Source organism: Taeniopygia guttata, chromosome 5, assembly GCF_048771995.1.
Source record: "Taeniopygia guttata chromosome 5, bTaeGut7.mat, whole genome shotgun sequence".
In the NCBI taxonomy this organism is placed as follows: Eukaryota; Metazoa; Chordata; class Aves; order Passeriformes; family Estrildidae; genus Taeniopygia; species Taeniopygia guttata.
The window spans coordinates 60,400,806-60,417,518 of record NC_133030.1 but is presented as its reverse complement, the minus strand read 5'-3'; the positions used below and the strand labels follow the sequence as shown (position 1 = coordinate 60,417,518).

The following is a 16,713-nucleotide window of genomic DNA, read 5'->3' as shown; positions in this document are numbered from 1 at the left end:
AGCCTGGCTGAACCCTTGTGTGATGAAGTTTTTTTCCAGTGGAATGGTGTTTATGTCATGAGAGGATCACTGTGATGGCAGTTGAAACTCCTGTGCAGTTAATAAACTGTAGTATGTTAAGCCAATTGTAAAAGTACCTTTTCTTTATAATAATGTGTCAAAATCAAATATTTCAGAAACTGAAGTTAGTTCTTCCTATGCGTTTTTGGAGCTACACAATGAGTTAACTTTTATTCCTCTTTGTATTATTAAAATATCAATTTTAAAAATAATCTTTAATCTTTGAGGTAGTTTTATGCTTTATAAATTGTGTTTAAATTTTAATAAAACTTTCTGGATATTTTTGGCACTTAGCCCTATTCTCCCTAAGTTCTGTTCTTGATTTAAAAAATCTGTTTCTGAGCAAGCTTCAGAGACAGGACAGGGTACAGGAAATTAATTTCTTTTTGCAGCCTTTTTCTACCTTGACTACTCTCTAAATTTTAAAATATGTTTGTCACTAATTTGTGCATTTTAAATACATTTTACTGCAGGGAAGAAATTGAGAACAAAGGAGAATCAGAAGGTGAAGAAGATGAGGAGGACACAGAACCCTGCCTGACTGGAACCAAAGTGAAAGTAAAATATGGACGTGGAAAGACTCAAAAAATTTATGAAGCCAGTATTAAAAGCACAGAAATCGATGATGGAGAGGTTTTATATTTAGTTCATTACTACGGTTGGAATGTAAGGTGAGGATTACAAACTGCCGTTCATTTCTTTGTTCAAAGGCTTATTTGCAAAAAAAAAAAAATTAGTTTTTAAGGAAATAAAGTGAGATCTGGTCAGTGATATGTCTCCATATTGAATTATCAGCATAACAGGCTCTGACTTTTTCACTTTTTAGTGTTGGTGATTCTGTTCATTATGTTGCATTGAAATGTCGGGATATACTTGTGTTTTCCAAGTGTCCATCTGCCTTAGTAATCCTCACTCCTTCCAGGAGTACCCCTTATATTTATTGTGTCTATCAGTGTTAGCACTAGAAAACTTTGCTTTAAGGGAGCCATTGATAAAGGTGAAGGTATTTACAATTAATGTATCAAGCATTGGAATTTTGGCAGTAAAATATATTCTTGTATTGAATGTTAACTGGGATTGTAAAAATGCTCCTTCTGGCAGCCAGTCTTTATATTACTTTATATACTTCTGGTATCTAACCTGTGGTACTTCAAACCCATAAGCAAATTTCTTTATGTGGCGACATGAAGTTTGAGTGTGGCAATATTCCCCAAATATTTACAGGTTCACTTTACCTTATTAATACTTTCAGGAGATTTTGTGGAGCATCAGTGTGTTTGTGCTTTTCAGAATCTCATCTAGTTTATTGCCATAATTAAAAAAAAGGTACATTTTCCTGCTGAGGTATGGTGTAGTGAAAACTGTCTTAATGTGTATGATGTGGAATAACTGACATTTTAGAGCTGACTCAGTCCCTGAGTGTTCCAGCGAGAGACAGGGAAGTTTGTACCCCAATTCCCTCATCCCATAAGGTTTTTTAATGGACTGGGAATGTCATTCACCTTTCTAAGGCCAGAATACTGCATAAGCTGTAAACACATGTTCTGCTATCGTGGAATGGTTTGGGTTGGAAAGGAAAGTCCATCACATTCCACCCTCCTGCCATAGGCAGGGACACCTTCCACTATCCCAGGGTGCTCTGAGCCCCATCCAACCTGGTGTTGGCCTTTTCCTACCCCATTAATAAATATTTTGTGTTAATTCAAGTCTTTTACTCCTCATATTCAAACAACATTTTTATGTGCAGTGATAACAGCATGGTGTCATTCCCTTCCAGGTATGATGAATGGGTGAAAGCTGATCGGATTATCTGGCCAGTGGAAAAAGGAGGACCAAAGAGAAAACAGAAGAAAAAAACAAAAGTAATAATTTCAATAAGTTTGTTGTAGTACTGTATTTACTGACTAGCATTGTCCCTATTTTAAAAAAAAAAGTTATTCAGTCCACAGTCTAGTTTTTTAATAGAGCAAAAGGTTTGATTATCAGCAGTGAAACATTAATAAAAATCCACTGTTTCCCCTGCAGAATAAAGAAGATGGTGAAAAGGATGAGAAGAAGGACGAGGAAAAACAAAAATCCAAGCGTGGGCGGCCCCCTCTGAAATCCACTCTCCCATCCAACACGTCGTGCAGCCTCCCCAAAACGCCCAGCAGCGAAGGTAAATTCGGCTCCAGAGGTGCAGGAGCAGCCGTGCTCCCGCGGGAGCCCAGGAGCTGCATGTGAGCTGTGAGCCCGGAGCTCCCGCTCCGCCTCCCGGGGCCGGGCAGCACTGCAGCACCGAGCCTCGGTACAAATTAATCCTTTCGATTTTAATTTTAGCTACACCTCGCAGGCAGACCAGACGTAGCTCAGGAATGTTTGATTCTGATAGAGGATCAAACGGTGAGTGATCTCAGCCCTGTGTATGCTTTGGAGGCTTTTTCAGTGCCTTTTTGAAAAGAAGTTTGGTTTTTTTGGTTGGTTTTTTTTAACCTTTTTTGGGGTTTTTTTTGTTGGTTTTTTTTTTCCTTTCTCTTTGTAAATTTTGTTGAGTAAGCAGTTGAGCTGACACTGCTTAGGAGCACAGCTTGCTCACAGAAGAGCAGTGACTGTACAAGTCATCCCATGTTCTTCAGCCAGAGCCTTTTAGTCCTGAACAGACCAAATCCAGTGCTATGATGGTAGTCTTTATTGTGCTAATTAAGTCCTCAACCTCAATACTCCATCATCCAGCAGAGCTGTTAATTATACACAAATGGCAGCACATCTTTGGTGTTTCTAAGCCTCTAAAACAAGAACTGAAGTGAAATCACTGTCTCCCTTTAGTACAGGTCCCTGAATAATCTTCTGGTAATGTACTAATGCTTGCTCTCTGTGTGGTGCATCATTTGTACAAGAGTTTTACAATGCAATGTCCATATTGGGGTTTAGAAGGTTTTTATTTTTATTTTTGGGTTTGGATTAGGTTTTTTTATTCTGCATGGAGGGGAGAAGTGTTGTTTTTTGGTTTTGTAGTGTCACATGGGAGAGGCAATGTCCGTGGGATATTTTTTGCTGCAGTAAAATGTAATTCATTTGTATTGGTTTATTTGGGAAATAGTAGGAAATCATAGACTTCATCTAAATCACCTGAGTTAAGAGCATCATCCAGATGCTTCCTGAACTCTGACAGCAACACCACTACTGCAGTTTCATAGAAATTTTAGGTAAAAATAAGAACTGTAGCCAGTGTGTTGAGTAATGCAGGTTTTTTAAAGTTTAAAATTATTACTATAAACTAATGTTAACACCAAAGATTACTAAAAGCAGGTTTTTTGTGAGGTTCAAATAAAAAGTCATGCTGCAATTATTTAGGGTGCTGTTTGCTTCTTTTTAAAATTTTTTTAGACTCTGGTACATCTGACAGTGAAGCAGATGAGTCATCTGAAAAGAATTTGAATGAAGAATTTTCTCCAGAAACTTCAGAACTGGAAAAAAGTGAAAAACTCCGTGATGAGAAGTTGGATGAGGAAAACCCAAAGATTTCTCATGTGCTGAAGGAAAACGACAGGACTCAAGTACAGCCACTAGAAACACTGAAACTGGAAGTTGAGGAAAGTGAACAAATCGTTCAAATTTTTGGAAATAAAACAGATCAAATGGAAGAAATCAAAAGAGAGGTTGAAAAATCACCTAAGGGAAAAGGGAGAAGGAGCAAGACAAAAGATCCCTCGTTGGAGAATGCGAAAATTGCACCAGGAAGCCAGGAAGAGGTGGCAAATGAGTCTCTTACAGAACCTGAAAGATTAGATGTGTCTTCCTTGGACTGTAAAGACATTTCCAGCACTACTGAGAGTGAAACAGAGCCCTCCACAAAAGATAAGAAGCTTTTGAAAAGGAAAACTTTGGAACAGGCATCACCTGAGAAGAGAAATCGGCGAGAGAGTGAGATGGAAGTGCCAAATATTGTCTCTGAAGAGAGGACCAATGAATGTACTGGAGCAGAGGAATGTAGAGGGCTGAATGCTGAGGAGTCCCTCAGAACTGAGAACGAGGAGATGCCGTCCCTGGTGGCGGAATCGGTTCCGCACGGTGCGGAGCTGAGGAGTGACAACTTCCAACGCCCGGCCGAAGCCAACGAGAGCGTTCCCTTGAAAGATGAGGATGACACGATGCCTCAGATTGGTCCTGAAACCTTGCTGTGCCATGAAGTAGACCTGGATGACTTGGATGAGAAGGAGAAGAGCAGCACTGAAGGCACAATAGCAGAAAAGCCAGACCCCAGTGCTTCCAACTCTGCCCCCTCTGCCTTAGCCCCCAGCGTCTCCTCGAGCTTCCCGGTGGCCTCTCCTCTGGCCCTCAGCCAGGACGAGTCACGCAGCATCAAGAGCGAGAGTGACATGACCATCGAGGTGGACAGTGTGGCAGAAGAGTCTCAAGAAGGGCTCTGTGAGAGCGAGTCTGCCAATGGATTCGAAGCCAGCACCATGTCCAGCAACTGCAGCATCACCGGGCAGGAGAGGGAGACGGGAGAGAAAGGTGGGTGTGTCCTGGAGGAGGCACTCCCTGCTCTGGTCGTTGCTGAAGGTGGCTTGAGACTGGTCTCACTTGGCTAAAAATTGCTGCTCTGTTTCATCTGCTGGTTATAGATTCACAGAGTGGTTTGGGTTAGAGGGAACCTCAAAGGCCATCTTGTTCCAGTCTCCTTCCATGAGCAGGGATGCCTTCCACTATCCCAGGTTGCTCCAAGCTCCATCCTGCCTGTCCTGGAGCATTTCTAGGGATAGGGCAGCCACAGCTTCTGTGGGCAGCCTGTGCCAGGGCCTCAGCACCCTCACAGGGAAGAATTCCTTCACAATACCCCATCTAACCCTGCCCTCTGGCAGTGGGAAGCCATTCCCCTTTGTCCCATCACTCCATGCCCTTGTTCCAAGTCCCTCTCCAGTTCTCTTGGAGCCCCTTTAGACCCTGGAAAGGGCTCTAAGTTCTTCTCAGAGCTTCCTCTTCTCCAGGCTGTGAACAGCCTCAACTCACTCAGCCTGTCTGGTTTTAAGATTTCTTTGTTGACTATAAAAAGAACTTTTTAGTAGCAGAAGTATTTGAGGTGTCTTATGTTTTATTTTTGATTTTTTTTCCCCCTCCTCTCATAGGTCAAAAACGACCCAGTGACAGCAATAGTGGAACACTGGCAAAAAAACAAAAGCGAACTCCAAAGCGAACCAGTGCTGCAGCCAAAAATGAAAAGAATGGAACAGGTATATTCCTGCAGGGAGAGGAGGGGGAAGGTTATCCTGGCCTGTAAATATGTGTAATAACCTACTGTTCTGATGTTACATACAGTTTCCAGTGGATGGGGCTTCCCTCTCAAGGTTTTTGATTTTTATTCATCATGATTATTGGTGATAAACTGGAGAGAAGTTCTGAGCTGTGTAGTGTAACTGGGAAATCTCTTGCCTGTTTTATATTGCTTACTTAGGAAAAATGTCTAAATTATTATTTATATTAGCAGCTAGTATGTATTTACTATTATGCTGATTTTTAAATATTGGAATGGTTATGAATTTGGCAGAGGGTACATATAAAGTCTTAAAACAGGTGTTTCTCCTGGGAAAAAAAATCAATGTTTTTGAAATATAGAAAAGCGTTACATGTTAAAGAAAAGCTTTTTATCCAGATGGATCTTAGGGATCTTGTCTAGTTTTTCTCTCAAGCATCTATTTTATAACTTGCTGTGGAAATCTGGATTTTTGTGCTTCTGTAGGTCATTTTTTCAGAGAATCACAAGGTGGTTTGGGTTGGAAAGGACCTTAAAAATCATCTTGTTCCAGCTGCCTGCCATGGGCAGGGACACCTTCCACTATTCCACATTGCTCCAAGCCCCATCCAACCTGTCCTGGAACCCTTCCAGGGATGGGGCAGCCACAGCTTCTCTGGGCACCATCTTTATAATAAAGAATTTGTATCTAATATCCCATCTATCCCTGCTCTCCCTCAGCTGAAGGACATTCCCTCTTCTCCTGCCACAACATTTTTGACAATCTTTGCATGACCAAATCAGTGGCTTTGGCTTTGTGGCAAGACTGTTATAATTTTAAATATCAAACTGAAATACTAATTATCTGACATACACTATTCAGATATATTTAACATGCCTGTGGAAAACTTGGCAGTTATTGTGGGAATCTAAAATATTTGAATATATGAGCTAAAAATTTTCTGGTACATGTTGAACTTCTGTTGTTTTAGTCATGTTTCAGAATTGTTCCTTTAGATGTGTAGAGCAGTTTGACAACTAAATACAATCATGTGCTACCTACCCATAGTAATACAGGTTTAATCTTTAATAAAGGGGTTTTAATATCTGTTTTATATTAGAAAGCTAAAATAGGTGATGGAAGACAGTTTATCAGTGCTCTAATATTCTAATTTTGGTAAGTTTATTTATTATTTCTGTACAGAAGTTTGGCTATTACTTTTTCACTAGGCCTAGTCAGCCCTTGAATTCTCCTGCATCAGCCATGATTATGACACTTGAGATTTCAGTGCATGCTGTGTCTGATCAGGTTATCCATGGAATCTGAGATCATTATCCCTTGGGTGTGTTTTGTGATCTTCTAGGCAAGAAGCAGCAGGATTTTTAAATCGTTGTTTCTTTACTATAACCCAAATTTTTAAAATGTCAAGGTGAAGGTTTTAAGTCCAAATTAATTCTTTTTCCTGCAGGACAAAGCAGTGACAGTGAAGACCTCCCTGTCCTGGACAGTTCCAGTAAATGTACTCCTGTCAAACACATCAATGCATCCAAACCACAGAAGATTTCCCGCTCCCCTGCCAGGGTGATTTCTCCTCACATCAAGGATGGAGAGAAGGACAAGCACAGGGACAAGCACCACCACCAGAATGCTTCACCCAGAGTCTACAAATGGAGCTTCCAGCTTAGTAAGGATTCTTGAAATTATTTGATTGCAGGGAATTTGTGAGAAAATCTGTTCTGAAAGAAAAACATGGAAATTTTGGGGTTCTAAATTAGGTGTGGGCCTTTTCTGGCATAGTTATGGAAATCTGTTATCCTCCATGCTGTGTCTTATATCCTCTTAAGAACTGCATTCATTTGTTTAAAATCACCTTGACAATGCTATTTTTTCTTTTCTTTCCACTTGCAGATGAACTGGACAATATGAGCAGCACTGAAAGGATCTCCTTCCTACAAGAAAAACTCCAGGAGATACGAAAATACTACATGTCCTTGAAGTCAGAAGTAGCAACCATAGACAGGAGAAGGAAACGATTAAAAAAGAAAGACAGAGAAGGTGAGCTGGAGATTTGTTTTATGAGTCCCATGAGAGGTTCATTTGTTTGGAAGTGCATAACTCAGAGCAATATCTGATGATATTTTAGAAAGAAAGGAAAGTGTTACCATCTGTTTGTGTATGTATTTAGCAAGAATAATTGTGGCTTTTTGGAACTTGAACCTGACAGAAACATTTGCTGACTCTTTTATAACTGTGTAGTAGAAACTTGGACTTCCTAGTGCAAGTATTTCCATTAGACTCATCTGAGTTACCTTTTCAGTAACTGGGTAAGGCTAATCCTGTGTCTGTGAATGCAGCAGGGAAAGCAGCTGGCAAAAACTCTATATCAGTTTTTTGTGCCTGTGCTGCTGCTTTGATCTTTTACCCAACCTAAGAACCAAGGAAACCTTCATTGTGAGCTGTACTTTGACAACCTAATGCTGATCTGTTGTTCTGTGTGTTCAGTGTCCCATACAGGAGCATCCATGTCATCTGCTTCCTCAGACACTGGAATGAGCCCCTCATCATCCTCTCCTCCCCAGAATGTGCTGGCTGTGGAGTGCAGGTGATAAACATTTCTCTGCCTTGCCAGCAGCTCTCTGCCATGGACATAAACCCTGAAATTCAGCCACAGAAAGCACTCAACTGGTTGGACATTGCCAAGTATATCCTGTACACACTTCCACTGCTGGACTGTACCTGTTCCCCCCTCCTACCCTCTTCTTTTGTTTAATTTACTGTTCAGAGAACTTAAGCTCATTGATAACTGAAGGTTTGTAGGCACAACGTGACATCCTTGTAATTGTGTTTGTTATTGTTCCTTGTTTGTTTCTTTTTGTTTTGTTTCGTTTTTTTTTTTTTTTTCCTAACACAGAGGAAGGGCACTTATCAAATTTGCAAAGTTATGTCCAATGAAGCATTCAGGTGTTCTAGGGTGATCTTAAAAAAAAAAGTCAGCAAGTGCACCAAGCAGACATCAGAGTATTATCCAAAAGAACTGAGTAACTGCTGCACTTTCACCAAGCTGTGGGTAACTCTTGGTGAGTAGTTCCTCTTTGTGGAAGCACTTGCTATACAGAACTGCCAAAGTATGTGTTCAGCAATGTGCCCAGTTTTAAAGCTGTAAATGGGACAAAATAAATTGTGAAAGGAAGTGTAGTTGACTGAAAACTACAGTTATAATAAGTCTTCCACTTTTTATAGGATTTTTGAGCACACAATTATGCAAATGTTTTAATGTTTATTAATGTTTACAGTGGAATTGTGAATAGGTTTTCAGTGGACTATCTTATCCCTTGACAAAAATATTTTGTCTTTTTTCTATGTAATTTCAGAGTTTTTATTTTGTTACAAAAAGACGAAAAATGAAATATATAACAACAATGAAGTTATTTAACAAGATTTCTAAAGCTGAAATTTTTGTGTAAAATAAGGTATCTTGCAACTTGTTAAATATATTTATTCAGACATTGGATGTTGTATTTTTATGTATTTTTTAAAATATTAATAAAATTGGAAAAAAAATTCTAGGTTAGTTCACTCTTTGGACAAAACATCCTTATCAGTTCTGGCTCTTCAGGAGGAGTTATTCAGTAGCCAAACCTGTACTTCCCAATGGGTCTGTCTACATCTCCTCCACCACACAGATCTGCCAGCAGGCATCTGGGTTCAAATAAAACTTGATTTGGAAACTTTGGCAGTCCTAGTACTTAACCTTGTTTGGAGGAACAAAATTTATTGGGTTGCCCTTTAAGATGCTTTGTCACAAGTTCTTGTGTTTGCTGTACTGCCGAATAAATTTATATCTCCCAAAGTTGAGATGCACCAATAAAGTAAAAGGAACTGTGTGTGCTCTGCCTGTGGATTGTCCCACGGGCAGATGCAGCTTGTAAATAACTCTTCCAAACCCATGTATTTAAAGCAGTTTGCATATACATTATGTATAAAAAGTGATTTTTTTAAACAATTTTTTTATTCATGTTTGTACATTGAAAGGGGGTCTGAGCCCCTTTTTCTGTGTTTAATATGCTGTAGAGTAATAACATAGATGCTCTAGACTGTATATCAGGATATTCTGGTTCCACACAGCAGAAGGTCAGGAGAAAACACTAGTGATGGCGTAGCATTACTAAAATTGATGTTTCTTGAAATTTCATTTTACAGCATTTGTCAACTTGTGATTCCAATTCCTTCCATTTTCGCAGAAAATTAAAGGAAAAGTACTCTTGTAAATGCACTTTTTCTGTCTTTTCTTAAGCAAAGCAGAACTATTTCAATGTAAGATAAATATGGAGCTCACTAGACAGCGCTAATAAAGGCCATGTTTTAAACATAGGCTTTATATTCTATTTTTATTTAAGTGATTGTTCTTGTAAATGTCTGGACTTTACCCTAAATAGGAAAGTTAATCTCCATAAATTACTGTAAAGACTTTTTCCAGAGCTAACTTTTACTTGTTAATCTTCTAATAGCTACGAATAAAAAGCAATACTCATTTAAAAGGAAGTAACATGGGTGACATGTTTAATATTTACAGAAGCAATCTAAAATCCAGGGAAAAAAACAGGATTAATGACATCTTGTGCAGATCTCTGATATCTAACCTGTGTGCACACTGTGAGATCTTAAACAGGCACAGAGGATGGAGGAGCTGCTGCCCTGGCCTGGATGTTCCTGTGTGTTCTCAGCTGACTGCTGCTCCTGTCTCTTAGGAATGTTTAAAACCCTGCTTGGAAGGCTCCAGGTATGCTCCCATGGACCATGGGAACCCATTCCAGCCCACTGACAGGGAGAACTTCCTCCCTTGCTTCCTCTCCCACCTGCTTCCCTCGCAGTGCTCACCCCAAAAACAACTGGTGTTACTCTGGCACAGCACTGTGCTGCAGGAAAAGATGCATTTTGTGCCAAGCCACTGGCAAAGCCTCCAGCATGTCACTGATTTCCTGGTTTTTATCTTTCTGGGAAAGAGCGCATCAGATTATTCAGTAGAAGTTTGCAGTAGTTTCCTGTGCTGTTTAAAAATATCATGGAGAAAAGAAAACTAACTGGAATCATTGGGCTGTCCTGGGTTAAAGGTGAAATCAAGAAGAAACCCTAATGAAATCTATGATTTGTAACTCTACAATAATCCCCTTATTGAAGCCTTGTTGATATAAATTCCAAAGTGTCTTCCACTGGCTGGGAGTTGATCCTGTTGAAGACACAGTAATTAAGATTATACAGAATTGGGATTTTTAAATAAGAGATTAGATTGTGTTTCTGAGACCAAGCAGAAATAAAGCACCATTTTGGAAGTCTTTGTGCTGTTCTCATGCCTTCTGATTTCCTAGGTTTTCCTCAAAATGGTACAAGCTTCCTTAGGAGGTAAAAAAACCCCATAAGATATGGGATCCAACACTGTTAAATTAAAAGAACAAGGTTGTAAGAGAATCTTCCTTCATTTTCTGCAATTGATACTGTCAGATTGCTGGCAGATAACTTATTTTTGTATTAGCAAAAATCTGAAAGATGGAGAAACTCAGAATGCTTCCATGCAAGGACGTAAGGTAAGACTCATTTCCTTACTTGTTTTAGTTTTCACTTTCCATCAAGTGTATCAGCTATTGTTGTACTAATGAGTTTTTATTTTCTAATGTGAAAGTTTAGGAACACCCAGCTAAATCCCTGCTTGGTTTTGGCTCCTCCATCAGGTTGCTGGTGGCTGGGAAAGTTTCTCCTGTTTAATCAGCCTGAACAAATCAGGCAAGAGAAGCAGAGTTGTCAGAACAATAATAACAAGTCATTGTTTTGACAGAGGTTAAACAGATTTTCAGTAGTAATTATCAGTGAATGAAAAGCATAATAAGGGCAAAGAAATGTGTGTCTTTATGAAGGATGATGTATCTGATCTTCACAGGGAGCAGGAGAAAAGGTGATTAAATCACTGTTTGTGCATTTGTGCATGCTTCAGTCTCATTTTTTGGAAGGTGCTGTATTAGAATAGACAGAAGTTTTTTAAATGGTTACATAATTCTCATTTTTTGTAGGGGGAGCCATGCAGAAATGGCTACCAAAATTACTCAGGATGGCTTTGGTGTGGAGCTGGGAAGAGAATCTGAATCTAAGGATTGTCAACTCCTGTGCCTCAGTCAGAAAATCCACTGCTGAGAAAGCCTTCTCTTTGCAGACAGGTCTGTCAACCAGGTGGAATATTCCATTTAAAAAATTCATACTTTTATAACATGTTCTTTATTTTCCCCGTTAAAAATATTCTTGGATAGCTGAGGCAGCCAAATGGATTTTCTGGGCAGCATATACTGGAATTCTTTAACAGCTGTAAGTCTAAGAAATGCTGTTGTCTTCTTTTTAAGAAAAGAACTGGTTTGGTTTGATGGCTTGAAAGAAATACAACATGAGCCAGATTTACCAGCTGAAATAAAAGAATAATGAGTTCACAAAAGTATGTTGAGCTGTCACTTCACTGTGCCACTGCCCTTTGCAAAAATTATGCACTGAAATCTTGGTTATTTTTCCTTCTCTGGTCTTGGGATTTTATTGTTTGCTACAGTGTGAGGCTCTGGAGATGTGGGGGACATAACAAAACAGTGGAGCTAAAGGGGATGTTGCCAGAGGCTGACTCACTGTAATTACAGGGCTAAGGAAAATGACATTTTGTAATTAGCCCACACTGTTAAGCTATTGCTCTCAGATTGAGAAAATCTGTCATTCTCCCATATTCACCTCACACCAAATAGGATGGGATTTCAAGAGGTTTCAGTGTTTAAAATTATTCACCTTTATCAGTGACTACTGAGGAGCTGGGATTTATTTGGGGTCTTTTGTTTGCTCTCGAATTCTTTGAGTTCCCCAGATTGCACAGGTATTTATTAGTCCCATCTATTGCTTTGGATGGATATGTAAATTTGGTTTTTTGTGTTTCAGTGTTTTTGGGCTGATGGTGTGTTTGTTTCAGTGCCAGTGAGTGGTGGATTTTAGGATTAGTCAGCCCAATGGCAAATACTCACAATGCTATCATTTAAAGAAAACTGGAAGGATTATGTCAATTATGAAAAGCAGTTTTTCTAAGAATAGGACTTGTCTGGTGTCTTCTTTGTTTTGAATTATCTTTGCTATTTATGGTGTTATTCCTGCTCCTTCCCATTGCAGAGGAACCCTAAATGCTGGCTCAGAGCAGGTTGGTTCTGCTTCAGCTCTGCACCTATTTGCATTGGTTAAAACCCTTCTGCTGCTGCTTATCCCCCACCAAGAGTTTTCAAACATGAGAAGTGGCTTTGTTTGATGCCACTTGGCATCAGTGCACCAGCACAGCTCACTCACTGCACTAACCAGGGCAGCTTTGCTTCACTTTCCCTCCTTCAAGTGTTTGCCAGCAAAGAAAAGCTGCCCTGGAGCTGTGCTGCAGCTGTGACAGCCTGCAGGGGGTTGTCACTCGTGTGTTTAACCCCGACCCTCAGCCTGTGGGGGACACACTGCTCTGGGTTGCTGCTGTGGTTTGGTGATGTCTCACTTTTCCTGCTGTTCAGAGTAACCCAACAGCATTTCCATTCCAGCACTGTCTGTGTCTTCAGCTGTTCCTGAACTCCTCCTCTAATCCCTCATCTGGGTACAGCTTGACCTAATTTACCAGCTATGCCATTTTCATAAGGAGGGGTAAGATGTGGGATTTGTGTGAAATACTTTGCTATATTGCACAAGAGTGTGTTTTGTTTCTGCTTTAACAAGGAACTTGTTTATGTGTATGTGTAACTTAAAACCATCACTCTTGATGCTCCTTTATTTCCCTTATGAATAAATAAAGCTATTTTAAAAGGAAAAATAAGGAAATCTCCAACCCTTGATTCCTTCTGTATGTGCTCTGCTTCCCACCCTGCAGGTGACCCCTGTGTGCTATCCCAGTGGCATGGATGGGGGCAGTGGCTGCCCTCAGGTGGGCATGACAATCCCTCTCTGATAAGGAAATGTTTTGGCAGTGGAACAAGTAAGAGATAAAATTTTATGTTGGTTTGTGCAGGTATTTGGATGTGATTTACTCAGAATGTGAGAGCAGCCTCACTTAATCCTGTGGGAATAATTATGGAATAGTGTTACCCACAGGCAGTGCAGGAGGGAGCTGATCTTTGTGGCTGTGGTTTGGCTGGGCAGCATCCCTGTGCAGGGTAACACCTCTCTGTGCCTTTCAGTGATCAGCTAATCTTACATTCAGCCCAGAGCTGGTTTCACAAAATTTATTTTTATATTTTGGACTGTCCCAGTACTCTGCTCACTGCATCCCCCCTGCAATGTCCTGCCTGCCCCAGAGCCTTGCTGGAGCTGGGGATGTGCAGGCAAGCAGGGAAAGGTGTTGTCTTTTCTTCCAGATCTTCCATAAGGCATTTTCTTAAGTCTCTGGAGAATCAAAAACCAGTTTGGATTGGAAGGGACTCTCACAGATCATCTACTTCCAACCCCAGGAGTATCTCCTTGTGCCCCAGCAGTCTCTGTGGTCTCTGAGTGCTCCAAGGGTGACCCTTCCCCTTTCCTGGTGCCCAGGATCCATCCTCCAAGTGCCTTCTGCTGTGACCCAGCCACCTCCCTGTGCCTTTTAGTGCAGTATGGCCAGTAAGGGAACAACCGTGTAATCTGCAGAAACAGTCACTAATGTACTTTCCCTGATCTAATTCCAGGTGTTGCTGTAAAACTGTATCATACATTTTACCTGACATGCACATTTTACCTGCTGCTCCCTGACACCAAAACACAAAGGAGTGTGAAGTTAAGGTAAAACATAATTTAAAAACCCTCCAATATGAAGGAGAATTGTGACTTTGAGTTCTTTTAACGCTATCCTTTAGAAATCCAAGGTGCAGGCTTGATGCAGGTTCAGGTGTCAGAGGTTTTAGTTACTTTTACACCTTTTAGAGTTTGGGCCAGACTCATTCAACGAATTTTGGTGCTGAGCTTAATGGACTTCTTAAGGTTTGAACTGGATTCTTCAAATGCCATGTGCTGACTTCCCAACTAGCTAAGAGAAGATGCTGAAACAAGAGCTGTTGCTAAGCTCCAGTTTGCAGAGTGGGGAATGTCAGAGCACACAGGATTTGCCTCCTTGCTCTGAAGCCACAGCCACACTCAGTGTTTCACCCACACTCCCTGACAGCTCTGCAGTCACTCCCTTTTCTTGCCTTCCAACAGAGCTCAGCAGTTGAAGCTCTCAGCAGGGGATTACATAAATTGGGGCTTTGCTGTTTTCCTGGAGAGAATTCAAGGAGCCTCTATTATAATCTTCCAGCTGATTGATCTGATGGCTGTGCCAGCTCTGTGCTGTCCAGGGCACTCTGGAGCAAGGCTCTCATCTGACCCTTGCTGCTGAAATGGTTCTGGTGTGTGTGGGCTGAGGAGGAATTGTGTGTTTGCAGCAGGAAGGATCCGTGTTCCCTCACTGCTGCTGCAGTGAGCATCTCCCACAAATGAGTGTCTGTTTACCAGCTCGGTTTCCTTGAGCTGGTTTTTGGCAGGCTGCCCTCCTGCTCCCTCCCCTCCCACCTCCACTTTGGCTCACTTTTTCCACAGCTTTCCCACTACTCCTTCCTCAGCAACTTCCCATTTTTCACCCTTTGCTCCTTCTATCAGAGTGGGATCCATTCCTGCAACTATTGTGCCTCAGCAAGGTGATTCACCTCCTCTTGACACCCCTTAATGGCATTTAATAAAATGCTGTTGTCTCTCTCTTAGGATCCAGAGTAAAACCATTTTTATCCTATTTTATCACCTGGATGCTTTAGTTACATGGATGCTTTTATTTCCAAGCTCAAATATATTTGTATTGTCTGTATGTAACCTATCACCTGGATGTGAAAGACCACAAGATTTTTGTAGAGAAACAGAGCTTTGACAAAACTGGTTAGCCAAACCTGAAAGGGGGTAATTTATTAACTAAGTCCCTCTAAAACTTGCTTAGCCTTCTTTAAAGGAAATCTGTCCTAATATTTAAATATTTTCCTAGCTCCAAATACTGAAATGAGAGAAAACCCTCACTTCATCCCCAGTGTGCTTTGTTCAGAAGACATGAAAATCCTCTACTTCCACTGTTAAACTCTTCAGGTACTTATCTGAGCACCTCTTTGCCCATGAAGATCCAGTGGAAAATCTCAATCATGGATTACTTTCAAATGTTTAACAAAAAGAGACTGCTTCAAGGACAGCCTTCAGTCTTAACTAGGCATGTATTGATTCTAAGTTGGCTGCAACATTTGTGGCAAACAATCTGGACAGTTTTAGCCTGATTCTCGTTTGAAAAACCAGGACATTGCAGACTTGCTGCCTCATTTGGGCTGGCTTTTAGCCTTCACTATTTCAGAGTGAGCTCTCACCATCTCCACGGTAACAAGGCACAGGCTGAGGAGGAAGGGGCTGTGACAGAGCGAGTACCAGCACAGGGATGTGAGACTGGAGCTCACACTGGCTCCTTCCAGCTCTGCAAGCACAGGAGCAGGGTTCCAGGGAGAGCTGCAGCACAGCAGTGTCTGTCTGCTGCAAGTGGCAGGGGCATGTGCTGCCCTCAGGGGCCAGGAACCCACAGCCTGGACAGCTGAGTTAATCATTCAAGCTGCTGCTGCAAGTAAAAAGGTAGAGAAGGTAACAACAAAATCCTCCTGATCTTTCTGTTCCTTGCTGTTGCCTCTCTGTAAATAACAGAACCTGGCAGCTGACATGAAATAGCTTTGGTTCACTCCTCATCACCTGGAATCTCAAAATTGGTGCTCCTGATGTTCAGTTCCCATTGTTCCTGTATTTTATGAGTGAGAACTGAAGCACAGGGTGCCTGTTCACTGTCATTGTGCTGCACTAATGCCCTGACTGCAGGATTTCAGTTGTCAGAATCCTTCCAAAGCACTGCTCTGTTTCCTAGCCCCATCCAGCTGCCTTCCAAACCTCTCTCTGGACTCGTGCAGCAGCAGGACAGACTGTGCTGTGCAGAGCCTGTATTTCCTGCTGGTATTCACAGGAGAAAGGTGTTTAAAAAAAGACTGCATGTGGCACTCAATGCCTTGGTTTAGTTCAGGTGTTGGGGCTTGGGTTGACTCGATCTTTAAGGTCTCTTCCAACCTGGCAATTCTGTGATTCTGTGAAAACTGCAGCAAGCTCCATGCTTGGAGTGTGTCAGGCCAGGAAGCCGGGCTGGGAGGACCCTGAGGGAAACAAAGGGTGCCCGGGGGCTGCCTCAGGCACAAGTGCTGCTACTGCCCCACTGTCCCCTGTAAATGACCCAAAGATAACCTGGGACACCCTGCCTGAACTCCCGCTGGCATCTGTCAGCTCCTAAAGCAGCAGTGAATGAACAGAACTCTGGAGCAGCTGAGCAAAAAGCCCCCAGCAAACAAAACGCTGCTTTCAAATGGCTCTTTGGAAAGAACACACACATGTA

At 41.4% G+C, this 16,713-nt stretch overlaps 1 protein-coding gene across 4 annotated transcripts in view; it reads left to right on the top strand.

Annotated features, from left to right (window-relative positions):
• Positions 1-9,815, top strand: part of ARID4A (AT-rich interaction domain 4A) — a 47,112-nt gene extending 37,297 nt beyond the window's left edge. For 3 of the 4 annotated variants that reach the window (XM_030275198.4, XM_072930546.1, XM_072930545.1), the window contains 9 exons: positions 534-731; positions 1,838-1,922; positions 2,086-2,218; positions 2,380-2,442; positions 3,427-4,557; positions 5,169-5,273; positions 6,742-6,957; positions 7,182-7,328; positions 7,776-9,815. In XM_030275198.4, coding sequence (XP_030131058.4) covers positions 534-731; positions 1,838-1,922; positions 2,086-2,218; positions 2,380-2,442; positions 3,427-4,557; positions 5,169-5,273; positions 6,742-6,957; positions 7,182-7,328; positions 7,776-7,879 — 2,182 coding nt within the window. In that variant the 3' untranslated portion in view covers positions 7,880-9,815. The remainder of the gene's footprint in view (positions 1-533; positions 732-1,837; positions 1,923-2,085; positions 2,219-2,379; positions 2,443-3,426; positions 4,558-5,168; positions 5,274-6,741; positions 6,958-7,181; positions 7,329-7,775) is intronic. The other variant, XM_030275200.4, reaches the window with a different exon arrangement.
• The last annotated feature ends 6,898 nt before the right edge of the window (positions 9,816-16,713 follow it).